The 24695-nt window shown below is 36.9% G+C and overlaps 1 protein-coding gene across 3 annotated transcripts in view; it reads right to left on the reverse strand.

The window, feature by feature from the left end:
- Positions 1-24695, reverse strand: part of DPYD (dihydropyrimidine dehydrogenase) — an 869175-nt gene that overhangs the window by 117219 nt on the left and 727261 nt on the right. For all 3 annotated transcript variants that reach the window (XM_045036245.1, XM_011284844.4, XM_045036247.1), the window contains one exon: positions 10350-10529. In XM_045036245.1, coding sequence (XP_044892180.1) covers positions 10350-10529 — 180 coding nt within the window. The remainder of the gene's footprint in view (positions 1-10349; positions 10530-24695) is intronic.

The raw sequence follows: 24695 nt of genomic DNA on the forward strand, positions 1-24695 counted from the left end.
TTCCTTTATTCAAGTGGGCAGATGAGCTTAAACAGAGATAGAACAAACATATATATTTTTTCCCTCAGGGAGAATCTCAAGGGCAGAGCTCAGAATTACAGAGAGATATTTTGCTTCACTCCATAAAACCAGGATTAGGAACAAAGCTAACTGGTTTGCAATAAATGGACACTGATTTTCTAGAGTTCTTAGGAGGGAGGGTAGGTGGGCAGTTCAAGGAGTATTTGAATTCAAATTTTATCTTACATGCTTACAGTAATGCTTTCTTTATAAATCCTCAATCCCCCACCTAGAACAAGAAATATCCTATTTTTTTTCCCCCTGGCTTACCAGTAACATCAAAATTAATGTGGGTAGGTTGTGTTGAAGGATGAAAAGTAATTTTACAGAAGTTCTACGTGTAAAATTAATATTGATAAGGTGCATTCTGATTTAAGTAGTATATTTGATGCAGTGTGAGAAATTATACTTAACCGCTTACTTTCATGAAAGTGACAAAAGGAATAATTACATTTGTGCCTGGCAATTAGATATCTGTTTATGAATAAGGAGAAATAGGAAATCATACTTTTAAAAAGCATGATGGGTGAAGGCAAAGCTTGGAGGGATGCTAGCAAAACAGTAACTTTTTAAATTTGCATTTTATTTCAGGCATACAATGGTGGATTTCAATGAGGCAGCAGCAGTGGTTACAAAAATTGTAAAGTTCAAGGTTACCCAAATTCCTAGACCAGGTAAGGTGTCAATGCTCTACACTTGGGAAGTGGGAAGCCATATTCTGCAACATCTTGTCCTGTGTCCATGCTGATGCAGGCATTGCCACTTGATCACACACCTCTGCTGGACTTGGCTTTGGACCATAATCTTTTTCTACATATTGCTGCTGGAAACTACTACCAAGTATTTAAAGTTGTCCTGTGATATAGACCCACTTACCCTTGAGATGGGAGAGAGACCAAGCTGGGAAGGCTTATAGTGGCACAAACTATTTTGGTTATAAGCAATGCAAAACTACCTCATTGTATAACATGAGACAGTCCTACCAACACCTCCCCTAATGCCTCTTTTAAAATTTTGGCATTGTTACTCTGGTTTGACAACAGTTAATAGGCTCCTCCCTTCTACCTATTTTAGGACCAAGGATGGACCACTCATGCCAGTTTACTGGTCAAACCCCAAATTAACAAATTCATTTCCATTCTACCTAGAAAGTAAACACTTCTGAATTATTTAGAAGTTTTTTTTTTTTTTTGCAAAAAGAGTGCTTCAAAGGATAAAGGTGCTAGCTTTTGACCAGCTCAAACAAAACTAAGCTAGTAAAATCACATTATCAGTAGAAGGTCTAGAGAAAGTATAAAAATAATGTGTTAAGTATCACATATACAAATTACCCTAATACTTCTATATCTCTACCTATGTTCTATCTATGTATCTATGTGTCTGTGCATTTATCCATCATCTAGATTAGAATTAACTGTAACACTGAGTAGCATGTGCTGAATGTCTGCTTTCTACGTGCTATAAACTTTACATATGATTTCTAATCCTCACAAAGCATCCTGAAATTGCTATCATTATCTTAACTTTGCCATACAGGAATAGAAGATTGTGTGATCATGTAGCTGGCCCCAGTTCACCCAGTAGTAAGACGATGAGCCTGGATTCAAACCTAGACCTGCTAGACTCTAACACGTTGCTTTTACAATGGCATGCTGACTTCTTTGTGGGATCATTAAACCTTAATGAGATGATTAGACACTCAGAACTACAAGATCTTATTCAAGATTTTTTGCTTCTAAGTAGGAATAATCACCATTTATAAACAGGGGTCTACCTTATTATTATTATTATTTTTTTAGTTTATTTGTTTATTTTTTGAGGTGGGGGGAGGAATGGCAGAGCCAGAGGGAGACAGAGAGGATCCCAAGCAGGCTCCACACTGTCAGCATAGAGCCTGATGTTAGGCTCAAACCCACGAACCCTGAGATCATGACCTGAGCTAAAATCCAGAGTTGGAAACTTAACTGACTGAACCACCCAGGCTCCCCTGTCTGCCCTATTCTTAAAGTATACTTGGCATTTCAGCATTTTACTTAAGATACTACTTAAACTATCTGATGATATTTAGAGATGTAGATAAGTTCTCATAATATCTACACAGTAGACTCTGATTTGGTAATTTTGGAAAATTTGAACTTTCAGGAACTGGTGCTTTGTTTTTTTTGTTTTTGTTTTTTTGCCATGTCCTATGAAGTGAGCTGAATCAGTAAAAATAATTTAGCCTCATGCAATCTTGCTACAATCATAGAAAGTGATCTCAATAATACTGCTTCCTATTTCAGTCATTACCCAAGCAACTGACAGAAATGTAAAATGTCATCTGGAACTTTTCTAACAATATGAAGTACCCACTGGCAGCCTCAAAAGGAATAACCACAGGGACAAAGCTGCAATGGGAGAAAATAACATGGGCAAGAACCACAGGGCCATAAGACGAACTTGAAGGAAAATGGCTTTCTTCTCCCTCACTCCTTTTCTGGGCTAGCTCTAAAGTGATATTAGAGAAAAGAGCAAACAAACAAACAAACAAAAAACAAAAAACAAACAAAAAAACCCAGTTATCATAGATGGATGAGAGTTAGTTGCAAGAGCCTACAGATAGGTCCTCACCGTGGACTTTTTATTTTAAGGTTTCCATACAGTTGTTGATGAAATTAAATTATTTCATGTTATCTGGCTTACATTTTTAAAGTAGTACATACATTTATTCTCATCACAAGTTGTTTATGAAATATAAATGAAATATAAATATCATGAATATGCTCTCTCATTCTGTGACTTGAATTTCCATTTACTTAATTGTGTCTTTTGATGACCAGAAGTTGATTTTGATGAACTTTAAGTTGTCAATTTTTTTTTTTGTTGGTTAGTGCTTTTTGCATCCTATCAAAGAAATCTTTCCTTATCCCAAGGTTATGAGGAAATTTACTTATGTTTTCTTTAACATTTTTATACTTCTATATCTATGATATATTTAAAATTACTTTTGTGTCCTGTGTGAGAAAAATACGAGGTTCCATTAATTTTAGCACCATTTATTGAAAGGACTTTCCTTTCTCCATTGAATTGTTTGGCACCTTTGTGAAAAGTCAGTTGAGTATATATGTGTGGGTCTATTTCTGGATTTTCTGTCTGTTCCATCGATCTATTTATCTATCCTGACACTCAAACATGCTTGTTTGATTACTGTAGATTTATAGAAAAACTTGAAGACAGTTCAAATCCTCCAAATTTGTTCTTTTTCTACACTGTTGTGGTTATTCTAGCTCCTTTAAATACAATGTAAATTTTAGAAACAACTTCTAAAATTTAATAGTCTATAAAAACATGTGTTGGGATTTTGATTGGGATTGTGATATATCTACAGATTAATTTGGAGAAAACATTATCTCTCCATTGATTTTTTTCATTAGTTTCTCTCAGGACTCCCTTATAGTTCTCAGTGTATGGATACTGCATACATTTTAATTTGTTGCTAAGTATTTTGTGGTTTTAAATGCTATTGTAAATGGAATTTTAAAATTTAATTTTCTGATTTTTCATGATTTTAATTGTTCATCTATAAATACAAATCACTTTTGTATACTATATTTGTATCATGAAAATTTCCTAAGTTCATTTATTGATTTTAATAGTGTTTTTATATATTTGTTGGGATTTTTGATGTATACAATATTACCATCTGCAAATGACAATTTTAGTAGGTTTCCAATCTGGATGCCATTTATTTGTTTTTATATCTTTAGACATTAGTTCGGACCTCTGGTACAATACTGGGTAGAAGTGTGAGAACATGCCTGGTTCTGGATCTTAGAAGAAAAATTTATTTAGTCACAATTTAAATATGACATGTATTGTAGGATTTTTTGTACATGCCCTTTATCAGACTGAGGACAGACATTTCCTTCTATTATTAGGTTGCTTAGGGCTTTTAGTATGAGTGGATGCTGGATTTTGTCAAATGCTTTTTTGCATCTATGGACCTGTACCCCGAATATATACAGAACTCCTAAAACTCAGTAAAAAATAAATCCAATTTTTAAACAGGCAAAAGATTTGAATAGGTACTTTGCAGAAAAGATATATGGATGGCCAGCAAGAACATGGAGAAGTATTTAATATCATTAGTTTTCAGGGAGATGGAAATTTGAATCACAAGGAAATCCCAATCAATGTACATGTACTAAAAGGCTCCAACTAAAAAGATGGAGAATACCCAATGTTGGCTGGAATGTGAAGGAACTGAAACACCCATCCACAGTTGGCAGGAGTATAAAATGGTACAACGACTTTGAAATCTGTTGGCAAGTTTCTTACAAAGCTTATACATCACTTTATAACCCAGGTACTACACTCCTACATATCAGTCAAGGGAAATGAAAACAGTTATGCCTGAATGCTTATTTTAGACTTATTTATAATACTGGAAAAGTGGAAACAGCTCAACTGTAAATTTGAATGAATAACCAAATTATGATATATTTATTCAATAGAATATTATTCACCAATAAAAAGAGATGAGTTACTTAACACCCACAACAACATGGATGATTTTCCAAACCACTGTGCTGGAAATAACCACACACACAAAAACACATATACTTAGCAATTCGAATTATATGATGCTACAGAATAGGAACCAACTAATCTATGATGATATAAACTAAATTGTGTTTACTTCTCTTAGGAGAGGATGGAGAGATAATGATTGGGAAGGGGCAGAAGGGACTCTTCCGAGATGCTGGCAGTGTTCAATATCTTGACAGAAGTGAGGATTCTGTGGATGTGTGCATTTGTCAAAACTCATCAAATGGTTCATTTAAGACCGGTGCATTTTTCTTTATGCAAATTATATCTCAAAGCATGAAAGAGTAAACAGCATGGAAGACATAAAACTTTTAAAGTTGTAAGTAGGAGATACTGCTCTCCTCTTCCAAGACTGTTGTTATTAGGCCTTTTGTAATGGTCATGCTCATGACATCATACGTTCCTTTTGAACACTTCTTTGTTCTCTGTGTTGAATAGCATGGCAGAAACAAATAAACAGATAGTTAGATATTTACATATAAACACTACAACCAGATAGCAGTAGTTTTATAAAATCATATCACTTGTGACTTTAAAATAACATGAGAATGATATATCTGGTCATATGGATGCACATATTTTGATTTCTTTCATCAAAATAAAGCCTTGTTTTAGGAGATGCTATGCAAGCACATTGACAGTTTTTCTGATTTAACCCTAATGAAAGCTTTTTAATGTGAACATATTATGTTTAATTATTAACATCACATGATAATATCATGTTTTAATACCTACTGAAAGTAATTTGGCACTTTACAGTTTCCTTCTAAAATCACTGCTATTCTTGAAAGGGACTGGCTGGAATTTTGATTATAAATTTGCTTTCTTTTTTCCTTCCAAATAAGGACACTGCAGATAGTTTGTGCAAATTAATTCTATAAGCATGTAGCACTGTGCTAGGTTCTTGAAAATTCACGTATAAATATGACATGATCTCCGTTTTCAAGATGCTCACAATGACCCAGTGATTGACAAGAAGACCTATAGCCAGAAGACAATATAATAAATGCAATACCAGTTACAGGAACAAGAACAGAGAAATGAGGGACTCAATTTTCCCAGAGAGAGAGGAAGAGGGTCATAGATGACTTCAAAAGGAAGTGATATTTAAGATACATCTTAAAATAAATGTGTGATTGATCAATATATTCTTTCAGCAGTCCAGCTACCATGCCATCACTCCCACATGGTAGATGTTGTGTCAGTCACTGGCACACAGTGTGTGATCTAGGCCCTCAAGAAGGTTTGAGTCTAGGTACATTTTTCTATGCCAAGAAGGAATAAAATTTGCTCACCTGCCTACCTCGTTCCTCTCTGATTTCTTCCATCTCATTTTACGAAACTAGACTCATACACGAAATAGAACTTTAAGTTCAAAGTTACTTTTTACAAATTCATTTCATTTCTGATGTGATGGGAAAAGCAATGGCTCAGTAAGTCAAATGACTACTAATTTTTAATGCTACCACTTAGCTGTTTTCTTACAGCATTCATTTATCATTCATTTACTTATTCAAGCAGCATTTACAGAGCCCTTACTGGGTATCAGTGGGTGTCCAAGGAATTGGGAAGTGAGCTTGCTGTCTACTAGAGGAAAAAGACATTTGAACATTCACATGCTGGGTGATACTTGTTGCAACTAAGGATGAAGAAGAGAAGGAGAAATTAATTCTGATGTAAAGATCAAAGAATAACTCAAAGAGAAGGGGTGCTTGAGAATTTCTCTTCAGTGAATGGGAAAGACATTCCAGGTGTAGGGAACAGAAAGTAAAAATGCATGCAGGCCCCAATCAGTCAGTAGTTTTGGCCTGTGCTAGTCCCTTTCAAGGGTTCTTGCTTAGGAATCCTGTTCCCATCCCAAGCATAAAACAGTAAAGACATTTCCTTCCATGCTTTTTGGTTGCAAAACTTTCTGTTCTAATATTGGAGCATCCAATTTCTCTTATATTTCCCAAGCAAATAATCTCAAAATAACTGTGATTTGCCACACCTAAAAATTCTAAATACTAATAATTTATTTTCTGCTATCACTAAAATATATACTTTGCTCCAATTATAAAGAAAAATTGTGAGTAAAGTTATAATTGCAGTTATATTCTCAATTAAATACTTTTCACAATCCCATAACTAAAATCCTTGGGGCCAAATATATCTCAGAATTTAGAACTGGTTTTCTGGGGGCTTCAGCAAAGTAAAATGTGTGATACCCCAAGCTTTATGTGGGCTAGCAACTTGGAATCAAACACATTGGTCTCCCTGTAGTAAACATTTAAATGTTCACTCTAAGAGGAATAAATAAAAATTATAAATAGCCTCACATCAGTTTAGGTCATGTTTGCTGCCAAATGAGTTGTGTGAAACATTTGGTTTCAGCACTTTTTGGATTTCAGAATTGCTAATGAGGGACTGTGGACTTACATTGTGGTTATCTTCATTTCATAGTTTTAGAAAGAGTTTGGAAGAGCTTAATTAACTTGTCCAAGTTGCCTACCTAGCTAAGTAACAAAACATCATGTAAACCTATCAGTCTCACTCTGGACTCTGCTAGTAACCTCTGCCCTGTGGGTGGCAAACATTCACTTCACTTTTACTGAGTTGCCTAGGTTTTCACCAGGGAGAAGGCATTAAGATAACTGAGAATAAATAACCGGATACTCTGCTGCCAAGACCCTTCCTTTCTGATGTCCCTGTGAATAATCTCTGCCTCCTTATCCTCACAGATTTCCTCATTGTTGATCGTCTGCGCGGACTGGGAATGTTACGTCTTTGTTGGCAAAGTATCTCTATCCTCACAATTCTTCTTGCTTCCTTACATGTCTTTGGCCTACCTGCTGCACTAATTTCCTGCCCCCGTCTCCTCATCAAGGTACTTTCCACCACCAGCCACTCAGAGCTCAGTGTACCGCTTCTCTGGATTTCGTCATCTATTTCACTTCTCTTCCGGCTCAAAATCATTTATTGCTGACTTTCTCCATCAACAGCAGCTTGCATTGCACTCACTGCTAACCTCTCCATCTCTAAGGATATTCTGTTGCTATTCTCTCCTTAATTAGTTGTGGCAATGTGGATCCTTAGGTCCCTCCATCAGAATCACAACATCACAATGCAGGTTCCTTCCTGGACCCACTTCTGACTGACTGAATCAGCATCTCTGGGAGCAGGGCCAGAGAATGTACATTTTTCCTAAGTATGCCCCATGGTTTTTAAGCCCCAGCAGCTTGAGATCAACTGCTCTGTGGTGCAGCAGAGCCAGTGGCTGCTCTTTGTATGGGGTTTGTTCTCACGTTTGCAGGTACAGATTTATACAAGTGGTACCATAAGACCAGAGCAAACTATAAATGCCTGACTTTTTGCCTTTCCAAAGCCACCCGAAGAAACATTGCTTGGGAAGTTTAATAAATTAATAAGTGAGGTATGCAAAGGGAGAGTATATTAAATATACTAATTACTTAAAAGATAACATGGCTAATTTGGCCAAATCCTTGTTTCCATAGCTAACGTCTCATTTTCTCTCCATCTTCAAACACTGTATTGTAATTGGTTTCTTCTAAATTTCTACTCTAATTTATTCTAGCCTGACCTCTGAGTGAAAGATTAAGTAGAGTAACAATTGTACTTTCCAAACAAATCTTTCCTGTAAGAAGCCAGCTCTTTCTAACAGGCCCTTCTCAAAAGGGTCTACATCATCTCTGGTTGTCCCTGTAACATGAAAACACTATAAGGAGCAGCATGCTATTCTTCAGCTAGTGAGAGAGCAATATGAGTTGTTTTCAAAGACACACACACACACACACACACACACACACACACACACACACCAGAAACACAAAAAGGAACAATTAGGAAGCCACCTGTACCTTGGATCTAGCGCAATTTGATGCACTGTTAGGGACGTTACGTTAAAGGACCATCACCTATTGTTTTAGTTATGTCAGCCCACATAGGGGAATCCAGGAGCAAAGATCTATTGCCAGACCAACTGCTAGTTCTTCAACTTAGAGGTGAGAAATGAATCACTAATATAATCACACAAGCAAAATCTATGTGAAAAAAATCTTATTTTAAATGATAATGCTGAAAATTATACTTACGATTTTGATGAAGGCTGGGCTTACCAAAATAAAGTCGGAATCTAGTTTCAAACTGTCAGAAAATCAATTTCCACTTATGTCATTGACACAAGTGTCTCCATCATTATTCATCTTTTATTTGAATATGTAAGTTTTGAAATGAGTGTGGAAGTCCCTTAAAGATAAAACGGCCTGGTGCAATATAATTGCTAACATTTCAACTCACATAGTGACCATTCAAATTTGAGACAATGCTTTTACAAATGGTCATAAACTATCAAAATTATCATGTCAGAGCCAATTTGTTTGAGATATTTACACTGAATGAGTGTAAACTTATTTGTGAAAAAAAAAAGGTTTTTTCGCTATGAACAACCTTCAGACGTTGATGGTCATTGATAAAGCAAGAACATTCACTGTCTAAATACTGCAGACTCAGTTTATGATAATATGATTAGCTACATTAATAATGATGCTTAGGCACAGTCTTGCTAATTACAATATTATAAATATTAATGTCACCCACCCTTTTTTCTGTTTGATTGCCACTCATGAAGTCATTCATCACGATATTTTCCAGGAATCTACACTGTAAGATTTTATTTCTTTCTCCCTTTTGTTTTTCATCACTGGACTTGTAATCACGCACATTATTTTTCAAGAAGTCCTTATTTTTAGCTACCTTGGAGGGCAGTGATATTTTCTATTGAAACTAGCCAAATGTAAGTCAGTTATATGATGTTTCTCTTATTCTTTCAGAGCCCCTAACCCTGCCACCCAAGGCAGAGTACCCAGGGTTTTTGTTTTCCATTCTTTTTCATGTGACCTGTTTCAAGTTAAGATTCATTTGAATTATTAAATGCTTCCTTAAAGAATCTTTTTATACTTGCCTTTCTTTTTTTTTTTAAAGTTAATTATTGATGTAGTGACAAGCTGAAAAGACTAAGAATTATAATTTTTTCCTCCCCTCATTCAGGACTCAAGAAATGTCTTCTGACAATGATTGTCTATTTAGAATAATACAAAGGAAATACAAAGGCAAAATGCTGAATGTTGTTTTAGAAAAGATTTGCTAAAATCACTGTATTATACAAAATGTAAATGTAGTATATATTTCTCTGAAAATAACAGTTAGTGAGAAAGTTGGGACATAACCTTTTGAGCCCAGGTTTAACCACATAGCAGAAGCAGTTACAAAAGATACTGATTAGATTTTAATTTTAAAAACTTCATCATATTATTCAGGGCTCCAGTGATTTGATTGTCTTGAAAATAGAAAGGTAATGTTATAATTTCCAGAGCTTGTTAAAGAATAAAGAAATCTCCAGCTTCCCACTGCAAAGAATGCCAGTCATCACCACAGTAAGCAAGAATTTGGAGGCACTTTACACTACAAACTTCAATCTTTTCCCTTTACATGACCTTGTGTTATGTTGGTTTTATAAAAATGTAACTCACGGACCTGTCATATAGCTGTAATCAAGCCTCCTTCAGAATGATTCTACTACAGAAATTACATCCAAAAGGCACTGTGTTTCCTGTTCCTGAGACAGTGGGAAAGAAAACAAGACCTGAAATAAAAAGTGACTGAGGTAGAGTTCTTAAGGACAACAGGAAAAGTTGAGCACATACCTTTCCCATGAGTTCAGCAATACGCGGAACCGGTTTCCCTTTCTGATGACTCATGGTAGCCGGACTCTGCCCGTCCCAGTCTTGCAGTTCTTCAATGCTTTTCAGATAAAGCAGGGCTTTGAGGCCAGTGCAGTAGTCTTGGATAACAGTGAAGTCCTGATTCTGAATGGCACTGCATACCTGGAAAAGATGAAGCAATCAACCCAATGTCAAACCAAGAGCTAATTCTCCACATGGACTCACTTTTCATTTATTCAAGAAAACTTATTTATGTTCTAGGCACTGTTCCAAGCATGGCATGTCAATCATTGCATGGGGATGGGAGTGCTGGGTGGGAGGGGTACCCCTCCCTGTGAAGGGGCAGAAGGAAGCTTTCAGGACAACGAATATTTTCATAGACTCGATGTGGTGATGGCCTCACAGGCGTATACGTATTTCAAAACTTAACCAGATTGTACCCTTTAAATATGTGCAGTTTACTGTATGTCAGGCAAACCTCAGTACAGCTGTTAAAAATTAGATCCAGTTGGTTGGATTTACAAGGAATCAAATTTACTACAGCATAAGAAATGACACTTTAACTCTCTCATTTTCCCTTCATTGATTCGGATGTACTGCCTGGAGGTAGTTCTCATGTCCAGAGGTGGTCATGCTGAGGTTGGAGTGCTGTTCATCAGTTAACTCAACCACCATTGAGCCCTGTCTACCTCTTCAGCCTTATCTACTGTGGTTCTTTTTGCTCACTATGTTCCAGTCACCCAGGTCTTTGCTCTTTTCTTCACATTTGCCACATTCTTCCTTTGCCTTAAGACTTTTTCATAAGATCTGGCAGCCTAGAAAATCCTTCCCTTCTATCCATGGCTGAGTACTGGCCCCTTTTTATCTCATGGTAAATATTACTTCTTCAAGAAGGCTCCAAGAATTCAGAAGAGGTTAAGGCCTTCTTTTACTAATATGCTTTTTACTCATAACTATTGCATTTGATTTACAGCTCACTTCCCATACTGAAGTTTCAGGCAGGAAGAACCTGTTGATCTTGGTGACCATATTTATCCACAGTGTTTGTCACTTATTCTGCTCTCAATAAATATATTTCTTTGGGATGTCTGGGTGGCTCAGTTGGTTGAGCATCCTACTTTGGTTCAGGTCGTGATCTCACTGTTAGTGGGTTTGAGCCCTGCATCGGGATCTCTGCTGCGGATCTCTGCTGTCAGCGAGGAGCCTGCTTCGGATACTCTGTTTCTCTGTCCCTCCCCTGCTCATTCTCTCTCTCTCTCTCTCTCTCTCTCTCTCTCTCTGTCTCTCTCTCTGTCTCTCTCTTTCTGACAAAAATAAACATTAGAAAAATAGATGTCGAATGTATGGATAATTTGGAAGAGATATTTTGAGCGACCATATGTCAGACGATAAAGAAAAAAATTCTAGAGTAAAGGAAGGTTGGTTCTGTGAATTTAGGATCCTTCCAATAAAAATAAACCTGAAAGTCTGTATTGGGATTTGAGTTACAGCTTGAATTTAATGGATTTAGGTAAACACTTCTAGGTTGATTATTACCAAAGACACCTCAAAAAAGCAGAAACAAAAATCTTTCATTTCCTATTCTTAAGTGCTGTATATTACTACAATGTAGAGAAGAGAATTGAATAACCACTAAACACAAAGAATATTTTCCATGAAGCCCATTACATTACGTTAAAAAAAACTGTTTCTCAGGAAGAACAATTTGAGCATTAATTAGGCCTCTTGTAACTTTCTTAGAGTTGATTTTTTTGAGAACAATTATAAAAAACATCATTATAATTTCCTCCACAGAATTTTTCTAAACTGTAAGTCAACTGATGCCTTACTTTACCCTCTTTGTTCACTGTGAGATTCCTTTTTTTTTTATAGTATATGCTTATGGGTATAATTTTACTCTAGTCTTAAAGTAGTTCACCATATGACCATAAGAAATCAGATTTTCAAAAGAACATCATGTCATGTTCTTTATGTGATGTTCATGATTGTTATAAATACCTGCAGCTAAAAGGAATCTAGATACTTTGTAACATATGAATAGTAAAGCTGTATCTCATTTATCCCTGATTTGTCCAGTGAGAAGATGTAAAAGTCACTAATTTTCTTAACCCACAAAAATGGCACCATTTGTATATGACAGATTTAGCCCCACAGCACTGGAGTGATCAAGAGCAGACTTGGTGTATTGTATTGTATTGTAATTATTTTTTTAATTGAAGTAAATTACATACAGTTGGTGTATTTTAACTATGGAAGAACATGGTGGGCCCTATGGCTAGGAAGACTACCTCTTTCCCACCTTCTCCTACGCTCCTATTCTGTAGCGCTAGTGTGTCACATAGTGGGGAGCTATCTGAGTGTGTGAAGGGAACATAAAACCTCAAGAGGGAGGAGAGACTACAAGATAGCGACGGAACGTGGCTGGAATGGTCTGCTATGCTGGAAACACCGGAAGGCACCATGAAACATGGGTGTTTGAGGGGATCGCTTCAGATGTGTTTCATCATAAGGCAAACGTCACACTACGTATATACCTTCCAAAAATGAGTAATTTAATTTCTACTTTCCGATAAGATGAAACTTATTAATTTTCCTGATGGGAATGTCTGATCATAGGAACTTTGTACATGATATTTTCTCTTAAACTTTTAATATACATATAAATTATCTGAGGATCTTATTAAAATTCATATTCTGTTTGTAGGTTTGGAATGAGACCCAAGATCCTGCATTTGTGACAAGCTCCCAAGTGGTGTTAACGCTGCTGGGCCACACTTAGAATAACAAGATCTTAAGCTCTGGTAGGGATGAATCTCAACCTGAAATGCTATCTGCTAAGTGAATTTCTTTTTTTTTTTTAAATTTTTTTTTTCAACGTTTTATTTATTTTTGGGACAGAGAGAGACAGAGCATGAACGGGGGAGGGGCAGAGAGAGAGGGAGACACAGAATCGGAAACAGGCTCCAGGCTCTGAGCCATCAGCCCAGAGCCCGACGCGGGGCTCAAACTCACGGACCGCAAGATCGTGACCTGGCTGAAGTCGGACGCTTAACCGACTGCGCCACCCAGGCGCCCCATGCAAAGTGAATTTCTTATAGATAAACAAATTTCTTGATTTTTACTATTATATTATAGCCAGATTTTCATAGCCCTTTAAAGAAGCACTACTTACAATAATAAGTCACATCTGAAGAAACAAATAATTTGCTGATTACATAGTAATAAGACCCAAAATAAATCTTAGGACGCAAGCACACCATTGGGAACAGCTTTGGCCTTGGGATTTGATGCTTAGAAAACGGGTTTGCTCAGAAAGGTGCCTTGTTCCTGCCTAACCTTTACACTCCACTGAGGGTTTTATCTCTATCTCAGAGGTAAATGGTTCCTTTTATAACACCAAACATGTAGCTGCTATTCCTAAATGGGTGTGTTTTATATGACATCTCTTTGTTTGTTTAACAGCTCTGATTAGGACTCTTAATAGGTGTTAACATGTTTGCTTAGTATAATTTGTAAGTTCTTTATGGTGAAGGCTGGTTTATCTTTATTCGCAGCAGGACATCAGGTGCCATTATAAGCATCATTGCCACTATTAATTATTTCCATAAGCATGAATATCCCTATAGCGAGCTGTTTTAAATAGGGGCCCCTGGATTCTCAGCAGGATCAGCCCTGTGCAAGGGCTGAGTCGGTGGCAGCTCCCTGTGCAGCAGGATTTGAGGAGTGTCATAAAGTTCCTACTTCCCTCGAACAGTCTCCTCCAGGGGTCTGACACAGTGCCCTGAATTTTTGCTTTAGGTGCAGGCACATTTAGTCAAAGCCTATCTATGCAAAGTGAGTGTACAAATACCTGCAAGTAAACAGAGGTTTGCATAGTGCTATTCTTGTCTCATTATTGCTCATTAAGTGAGATTAAGCACATTAATTGTAAATTACCTATTTATGGTTATTTACATCTTAAAAATCTCCTTTACATACATTATTTCTTTCAAATCTCAAAATAAACCTAAAAGTTAGGCAGGAGACAGGGTAATGTTTTTACATTAAAAATGGAAAGAACCTGGGAAGCCTGGGTGGCTCAGTCAGTTGAGCATCTGACTTCAGCTCAGGTCATGATCTTGAGGTTTGTGGGTTCGAGCCCCACGTCGGGCTCTGTGATGAAAGATCAGAGCCTGGAGCCTGCTTCAGATTCTGTCTCCTTCTCTCTCTGCCCCTACCCTGCTAGCACTCTCTCTCTCTCTCTCAAAAGTAAATAAACATTAATGATAATAATAATAATAATAATAATAATAATATAAATAAAAATGGAAAGAACTTGAATTTGAGAAACTATTTCTTAAAGTCAAATCTGGTGGTTTTATGCCATATCGAATGGTACAGCCTCAAGGCTAAGAGCATGCACATAGAAGTCCAGAAGAATCAGATTGAAACTACATCATAGCTGTGTAAGTATGAGCAACTTTCTTCACTTCAAAATGGAGATTAAATACTTAATACATAGGAAACTAAAAGGCAACATATTTAAGTCTTAAAATAGTGGCTAGTACTTAGTAAGTTAGATTGGCACCAAAAATAAATTTCGTAATATGAATAAATCATTAGAGCATGAATTAGGCAAGACATAACTTTTTAAATCTAATACTTTTTTGGCCCAATGCAGTAAAAGAAGGTCGAGGACATTATTTTTATTTGCATTAAGTAGTGATCTCGAAAAAAGCATTTGGCCTTGTTGCCAAAAGATATGTCTGAGACCCAGCTCTGTATTTCAGCAGCTGTGTGACTGGGGTTAGTCATTTAGCATGTTGAGTCCTCTCCCACTTCCCGATGTGAAAAAAGAAAAGAAAAAAAAAAGGATGATATCTCTAATTTATTGTTGTGAGGATTAAATTACATCATGTAGGTGGCATTGCTGTGGAAATTACAATGCCCAGAAGGACAGAATGGTACTAAACCTCATTGCTATTATCAGATAATTTAAAGTTGAAAGTGCCTATGAGGTCAAAATGGAAAGTTTTGCCTGTAAAGAAAGAGTCAACTTCCTTGAAACGTAAAAGACAATTTACTAGGAAGCTAGCAAATAGAATCCAAATGGTATTAAAAGTACTAATCCCAGGTAAATAATTTGGCAGAGAAGAGTTCCACAGAATCAGAACACCGTGGGCTGGCACATGTTTTTGTGTAATAGAGCAGCAATCTTTCAAATGATATTTCAGAATGTGACAGTTATTAAACAGGGATCTTAAACTACCAGACACAATGCACATAAACCCACAATCATAATTATCCCTTTTCACTTCATGTCACATAGGGGGACAAACTCCACTCCAGGTCTTAGAAATGTGCACCACCGGGCTGTATGCAAGTAAAACATATGTTTACACTTGAATCCAAAGTAGTCTTAAAGTTGCTGTAAATTATTTAGTAAAAGGAATACTGGAGGGTACCTACATTTAAGTAAACAGTGGAAATTCTTCTGCAGTGCTTATCAGATTCCAAAAAACACTAATAACAGAGTCTTAGATAGCTGGAAGAAGTTCAAGAGTATTCCTATGAACACAGCCCAGAAATAAAGCACTGAATAAGGAAGAATATCCATGGACTTCTTAAAGATTTTCCAGAAAAAGGAAAAAAAAATCCTATGATCTCCCCTTAGTAATTTATTTTGATAAAGTGTTAAACTGTTTAAAACAACATAAAACACCTGCAATATTTTACATGGTGCTTTGCAGTTTTCAACACACATTATCAAAAAGTCAGAAATATTTATATAGTCATTTACAGTTTTCAAAGCATGCCAACAGATAAAGGAAAAGGGAATTCAGAAAATTTTCAGACCAGCCTCCTTCTGTCACAAGATTAGGAGTCCAGAATGGCTAAATGACCTATCTGTGTCTGTGGTCACCTAGCTAGCTGGAGGCAGTACTCGTCTCCCCAGCTGGCCTGACACTCTCTCCAGTATAGCACTGCCTCTCCAGTACCTTTTTCCTTGGTCTGTACACCAATTCTGACAGTAAGATGGAGAAAGTGCCATCAAGTTCTTAAGTGAGGAAATCGAAACTAAACATTGAATGCTCTGCCCCAACTCAAAAGATTAGTAGGTGGCAGAGCCAATGGTCAGATTAAGATATTCTGACCTCTGCTCTTATTCCTGGAAACTTCAAAAATTTGAGAAGTCTCATGTAATTAAATAAGCACATACTTGTAATTCTCATAAGAAGAAGCACATTGTTGTAAAATGATTTCAAGTTTATAATTGAACGAATAATGTCAGAAATCCACAGATTTTTTTAAATGTAGGATCTTAATAATTGGATAACCACTTGAAAGTTTATGACTAAAACTGGAGAACAGACCTCTGCTGTTGTTGGATGGAGATGCAGTTTCCACATCCACTGATTAAAAGCATCAGATTTTCTAAAGGCATGGAATCAGTAATTCTTCATTGAGTTCTGCCCAGTACTTACCAACAGATATATAAAACCACATTATACTTTTGAAACTGGTGTACAAACACCGCATATTGTTAAGGTAATAATTCAGAATAACAATATCTCCGTATGAGTTTTTGGTACTACATAAACATGGCACTGCTTACTAGAATTCATGAATAAAACACCAAAATTATCATTTTATAAGGCTATAGGGGAAAGACGGCCCCTGGAGATACATAGTACATAAGGGGCTAGACGGGTATATATTTGTATATCCACATAAAACCACAAATCTTAGTTGTTCTATCGTATTAGTTTCCATTTGTTAAAGCTGTACAACATCAAAGTCGTGATGTCCCTATATATTGTATTTAGCAGTAATGTAACGGACTACGTGAAGAAATCAAAGTGAGAGTTTCTAAGTAGTTTCCTGGCAATTGAGACAGCAGGCTCTTTCATCTGCTCTGTAACTGTGGCAGTGCATTGATTTAAACTCCTTCTGAGATCTCAAATGCTTTCATACTCTTAGGTTTCTCAAGCAGCTTTTTTTCCCCCCTCAAAGTGATAAAATTCTAGCATTCAGCAAAATACCATCTTGTTTCCCCCAAAAGGAGTGGGTTTATTTCAGGTTTGCTACTAACCTGTACAGGATCATGAAGTAAAATAGCTGTCCAAATGCCATGCTATCACGAAATCTATCTTTCAGTTCAAGTTTTCTGTGTTCTGACCACAGCAAATTGGGTTGGGGGAGGGGGGAAAGAACAACAAATAGCCCACAGATGTTGTTTTTTAAAGGTTCAGGTAAAAAAAAAAAAAAACAAAAACCAAAAAGCCAAAACAAAAACAAAAACTCAGGGCATAAGCACTTTTGCTTATTAATTACATTTTCAAAGTTGTTCTTTAATTGCTTCTCATTGATAAATGTTAAAGGTACAGAAATCACTCAGCTTGTTTTGTGTATCATATCTTTCATTGTTATTCACTTATCCTCTTATCTAGCCTTTTAAATTATTTAGTCTCTGACAAATTCTAAGTATATAAATACCCACCCCTTGTCCCCAGTCAGGAAGGAATTTTAAGGAGTTTGAAAGGCTATTTCTTTAAATGTCCACCTGTGGTCATCCTCTATCTGATTAATTTCTTAACCCAAATTCAGCTGAAGACCGGCTGAAAGAGAATAAAGTATTTCCAAGGTATTTTACACTGGGATCCAGACCACATTTTGCCAACTGGAATATGGAATATAAGTATCAATTCTCCAAGTATTTTCTCAAAGGTGGCATGGATGACGGGCCACCCACTTGACTGTTATTCAGAACAGCACTGGGGGACCATCTTCTCTATTCACTTTGCTCATGATACAACTTGACTGAGGAGGGCGTGGGTTGATTAGTCAAAGGGATGTGATGTGCCCTGCAGGCGAGATCACCTCTGTCCCTTTCCTTGTATCTGTCCTTTACAAAGTCAGCTTCAACTGGATTCCGATCTCAATGATGACCTGAACCAAGGACTAATAATGAAAAAAGAACCACACAGAGACACAGCCCCTCTATCTGCCTTTTATGAGAGGTTAGAGATAAAATGGGTGAGTCTGGCACAACATGTAGGGCCAAAGAGTGGGGACCGCTGTCCTGCCTCTTCAAAGATGTCACTGTTGATGGCCCTGCTTCCCCACAGACACAAATAGAAGTCTGAAAAGACTGCGACAGTACATGGAGTCCTCTGCACACCAGGCTCTCCTATACAGCCCATTCTTTGGGTAGGGGCTGTGGCTACAGTTTGAGGAAGCATGGCCACTTTGCCTCAGAGGCAGAAGGATTTTCTACTAAAACAAACTCTCCCCACCCTAGGCTAATGCTGTGGTGTGATATCAGTTACCACAGTAATTTTCAATTATTCTGCAGTGACACAGGTGGTATACAGGTTCGCAGGTAGCCTCGTGCAAACTCAGCACCTCCCATGATAAAAGTGGGGCAAGAGAAGGAAACTGAATATCCAAACAATGGCTGTCAGATGACTCACATCCATAATTTTCGGCATTCTCTCTTTTTCAGCAGTGTCAACACAGCTGGGAGAATTTGACTTACAATACCATTTACTAAAATACCACATGGGTTTGGATGTGGTATTTGGGTCGTAATGCCTAGAGAGGAAAAGTCTACTGAGCAAATTCACCCAGGGAAATTTTTCTGGGCTTTGAAGATAGATAAAGGTATGTGGTTACTCAACAACAGAGCCAGACATTCAATATTCCAAGAAAAGCGGACTGTGTGAAATGAGAAGAATGTTGTTCAACAAGAAAACAGCACCTCAAATAACACTGTCCACCTCTTAACTCAAAGCACTCACAGTTCAGGAGTTGATGCTTTGGCTCATCTATTATTGATAAAAACACAAATTTGTGAGAGTAGTGGGTGGCTATTAACAGTGAGTCGACAATCTTGACTAAGTTGCCAATATACTCTGGGACACAAAAGTTAGACAAAGTTCAGTTGACTAAGAGTGGATAATCTATTTAAGAGTTAAATGCTACAGAAAAAGCAACAACAACAAACCCAAAACAAACTTAGCAGTGTTCAAGTTAATATACTGAAAGCACAGTGCATACACTGGATAACTGGAGAAGCAAAGCCAAAAATATTTTTAAAAATTCTTTTAATGTTTATTTATTTATTTATTTTGAGAGAGAGAGAGAGAGAGAGAGAGTGAGTGAGCATGAGTGTGGGAGGAGCAGTGGGAGGGAGAGCGAGATTCCCAAGGCTCTTCGCTGTCAGCACAGAGTCTGATGCAGAGCTCAGTCTCAGAACCGTGAGATCATGACCTGAGCTGAGATCAAGAGCTGGACACTTAACCTACTAAGCCCCTGGCACCCCTAAAAGGTTTGTAGTTTTTAAAAGGGGCTTTAAAAATATATATTAAACGCTTGCCTTAATTTCTTTACCATACAGGTAGAAAATAGGCTTACAAAATTTGTGATTTTGTGGAAAACCTGGGGAAGTAAATTATATACTAGGTTTGTTTTTTGGCTTTTTGTGTTTTGTTTGTTTGGTTTGCTTTTTAATTAATGAAAACCAAGAACCTAAAAATAAAATGCCTGGCCTTTACGCTGAAAAGATAGATTGCTGGAAAATGGTTAGAGATGAATGAATGCAATGATCAAAGAAGCAGTTTTATTGGCATTTCTCACTAGAAGGGTAAATATTTTATGATTTGTGAATGTGACAATTAACCTGAAGAAAGATTACAAAGACCAGTAAAAATTCTAGGCTCAGGGTTTTAGGAGGATACTTAGAAGTGACCCATATAATTTATCATCCAGACACTTGAGAGTACACAGGGAAACTAATAATGAAAATACCAGGACAATCAGCATAAACTAAAACTGTCCTGAACAAATCTAGATCTATGATTCCCTTACTTATTGGAAAGTTTTCCCCATCTTCAGATTGGAGGGAGATTTTCATTTATCCTTATGGAACACATTCTAAAATGCTCTATCACGTTTTGTTTGGTTTACCATTCAGGTCCTTCAGGTACTTACCCCGGCCTCAGAACATTAACATCGGGTTGAAGTCATAGGGCTTTTACTGCTTACATGGGGATTTGGAATTTCAGAGACCTAACCTGATCCAGAGAACCCCAGTTTTAAGGGTCCCTCTTGACCTCCAAGGATCTTTTGGCATAAGAAAAACTCAAGAAGGACAGGAAGGGTAAAGGGCAGACCAAAATCTGAATCCTGTAAGCTGGACAGAAACACCCTTAAGGGTGGCAAGTTTTTATGTACTTCACATAGTTTAAAAAATCTGTTTTTTTTTTGTAACTGCCATTTCTTTATGCTTTACCCAAATTCCTCTAGGCTTACTGCACTTTGACTGAAATTCACTTAGTGGTGATTACTGTGCAAGCACTGTGCTAAATACGTTCAATGTAGCATCACATTTAAACCTCACAATAACACCACAAAGTATTACTATTTTATTCAATTAGCAGATGGGTAGACAGAGGGTCAGAGATTAAGGACTTTGACTACAATCATACAACTAATGAAGAGCAGAGCAAGGGTTCAAGTGTTGGATCAATATGTCCCAGAACCCTCTCTCATAACAACTGTGCAATCTTGTTTTTCTTTTGTAACCACTACAAAGGCACCTGCTTCTCAGATGAAAACAGGAATAAATATATTTACATACATATGTATATATATAATATACACACATATCACATGATACACATATACATAAACACGTACACACGTGTCTGTCTGTCTGTATCTATCCATCCATCCAAAATAAAATCATTGTGAGGAATATATCAAATAAAAAGATATGTATGTATCTAGGACAATATCTAAAATACATGTAACTATGAATTACAATTTAAAGATTTTTTTTTAGTGTTTATTCATTTTTGAGAGACAGAGACAGAGCATGAGTGGGGGAGGGGCAGAGAGAGAGGGAGACACAGAATCCAAAGCAGGCTCCAGGCTCTGAGCTGTCAGCACAGAGCCTGATGCGGGGCTCAAACCCACAGACCATGAGATCATGACCTGAGCTAACGTCAGACGCTTAACTGACTGAGCCACCCGGGTGCCCCTTGAGTCCATCCTCTCTGTGAAAATTCATTAGCCCACATGAACAAGTTTCTCACCAAGGGACAGAACTCCAGAGCCTCCTCTAACCAGATCCCAGCCCATCTGGCATGCATGTCCAAGAGAGTAGTCACTAAACACATGCAAGTATTTAAAGGGCACCTAGGCACCCCTGTACAAATTACAACCTAGATCACATTCTCCAGCTTTCAGAGACACAGTAAAAGGGCAGAGACTATATCTGTTTTGTTCATCACAGCACACTCAGTGTTTAGTACATAAATATCTGTGCCTGCCATATGATTTGTTCAATAAATGAGTAAATGAATGAATGAAGCAAGTTGATGATATCATATTAAGACCCATCCAATGACAAGCAAAATTCTCTTCAATTTCCTGTCAATAACATATTTTTATCTCCCTCTACATATACAAATTTATCATAATTCAGAAGTCACACCAACCCACAGAGTGGTGTTTAAAGTCTGTGCCACTCATTGTACCATTAAACATTATTATCTTTGCGTTATTACTTAGTTATTCTTTGGGTATACCCAGGTCTTTCCAGGATGCAAAGAAGCAGCTCTACTTTAGCGCTCTTTCTGATACTCAGAGTACTATTTATTACAGCTAAACTTCACAGAGCTTACATATGGATTACTACTTATCTGGTATTCCCAGTCTGGATAACCGAATCCTGACAGCAGCTACCATTTGATTCTTTTTCTTCCAGTAGTTCCCTTTAATAACAACTGAAGGAATATGTAATTCAGAATCCCACAAAGACATGTGTTTAACAAAGACTGAACTCGCAGTACCGTGTCCAATATATGCAGTGTTCTAAACTACTAATTTTCGCACATATGCGTACATATATTGAAGTATTCATTTGTAGCAGTCTAGATTCTCGCTCCCCTGAAGGACTGATAAATTAGAGCCAGGAGAAGCTAAGGGAAAGGTCTCTATTCTGTTTTGTGTCTGGATTTTCTCATCTAATTGTTTAGTTTCTGCATCACATACCCAGGTCAGTGCAGTTGTCTCCTTGGATCAGGCCTGATATTTTCATTTTATTTATTTATTTTTTTAATGTTTATTTATTATTGAGAGGCAGAGAGAGACAGAGCATGAGCAGGGGAGGGGCAGGAAGAGGGGGGAGACACAGAATCCAAAGCAGGCTCCAGGCTCTGAGCTGTCAGCACAGAGCCTGATGTGGGGCTTGAACTCACGAACCGTGAGATCATGATGTGAACCAAAGTCAGATGTTTAACCGACCGAGCCACCCAGGCGCCCCCTAATATTTTCATTTTAAATAATTCTTTCTCTATCTTTAATTATTTCAAATTTGTAATTTAAATTTAAAGTTCAGAACTTCATCAACTTACCCTAAATAGTTCAAGGTAAATAATCAAATTTGCTACTGAACAGAGTCATGCAAATACTGGCATTTAAAATAATTTGCTCTCCTCTAATACATGTCCTGCAAAATTTCTGCCTCTTCCTTTCCAGAAAGGCCTTCTCCCTCTATTTGCTGGAGATGTGTAGCCAGAAGTATTTAATAGATCACTCTGGATTTTGATCATAAGAAAGCAATTTTAAGACATCATCTCTTCAAAAAAGTCTTTCTCTATTACTCAAAAATTACCCACTCACTCATTTATTCTCTCATTCCGCAGACACTAATTTATAAACTAGTCCCTTGGTTTCTTTTCAAATTCTATTATCAAACAAAACTTCTGAATGCGGCAGCCTCGGGTTATGCTGTTCATTTTTATCTGTCAGAATAAACCTTCCTTGAAAAGCTGTTGTGAGGACCAAATGAGATAAGAATTATGAAGTGCTATTTACCAGGAAGTAAGTCTTCCTCAGTCCATATGTGACACGGTGGGTCTCATTCAGAGGTAAAAATAAGTATTCAAGTTCTTAATTGTATGTCTTACTGTGAAACTAGTGCCTTTTGAGTTTTCTTCCCATATTAACCAATTTCTCAGATAAGTTACTATGTTGAGGCCCTGGACTAAAACTATCACGTCTATGTTGTCAACAACTGCCTTATCACATACAGAGGAACACACAAGATAGAATGTTAAGACCAAAACATGACTGAATATCACCTGTCATACTTTGACAGCATAAACTGAAATCTGACTACCACCCCCTCCCCACAAATCAATATACTATAGGTTCTAAATCAATTATTGAATATGAATTAGAATATGAATATGAATGCAAGAAAAGAACAAGGTAAATGCACGTAAGTGAATTTTATATGTTTTATATTTCAGTCTTGTCTATAAAATGTCACACTGTAAATTAAACTATTGCTTGTATTCTGAGATTGTTATAGGGAACATTACCTAATTTTACAATGCTTTAAAAATGCCATGAACTGATTGTGTTTATTAATTCTGCAATACTCATATTTATTTTGTGTATTTGAGAGACATCAGGCCCTATGAATATGCAACATTATACCTAATTTAGTTCTGTAAGACCAGGCATGCACAATGCATGCTGTATTTGGCCATACTGAATTCCCAAGTGATTAAGTTGATTTTTTTTAGCTTGCATCATTGTTTTCAGGCCCAATGATGAATCATAGAACTTTTCTCTCACCTCATATACATTACTGCATCTGGTGTCATTAGGACTGAGTTAATATCCAGAATGTAGTGATTGATTTAGGGAGACGATAATGAGATTATGGCTCATGCCCTTAAAGCATGACAACTGAAATCCTATCATTTTCCACATGAGGAAATATGCTAAATATTATAATATCTGATGTGTCTATCACCGTAGGATTAAGCCAGCTATCTGAAACAGAGGTTTCATATTTTGATCCTTAGACATATTATTTTCTTTTGTCTTACAAACACAGCATAAATTTTTTGAGGATAGTGAAGGTTTATATTTGCATGCCCAAATTTTTAATTCCAAGAAGTTCTTAGGTCCTCTTGGTTCAGATCTGTCAGCTTAAATAAAAGAAGCCAACAGCAATCATTGTCTTTCTTTCCTATGATTTTGTGGGTGGGATCAGTGAACAGGGTAAGGAGGTGTTTAACTAGAAATATGTATATTTCAAGCCAAAAGAATCTGGTTTGTATTTTCAGAGACCCATAGGTCATAAAAACATAGAATGTGTGGGAAATCTGACCATAGCAGAGAAGCAATATTTCCTGGTATCTGACGATGAGTTAGGGAAATGGATAAATATGTTTTTAAGGACTAACAAATTTAGGATTTTTTTTCCTTTGGAGAGATATGTTTTCTAGACTTTTTATTTACTTTATTTAAAAATATACATTTGAT

This window comes from Felis catus, chromosome C1, assembly GCF_018350175.1.
Source record: "Felis catus isolate Fca126 chromosome C1, F.catus_Fca126_mat1.0, whole genome shotgun sequence".
Taxonomy (NCBI): Eukaryota; Metazoa; Chordata; class Mammalia; order Carnivora; family Felidae; genus Felis; species Felis catus.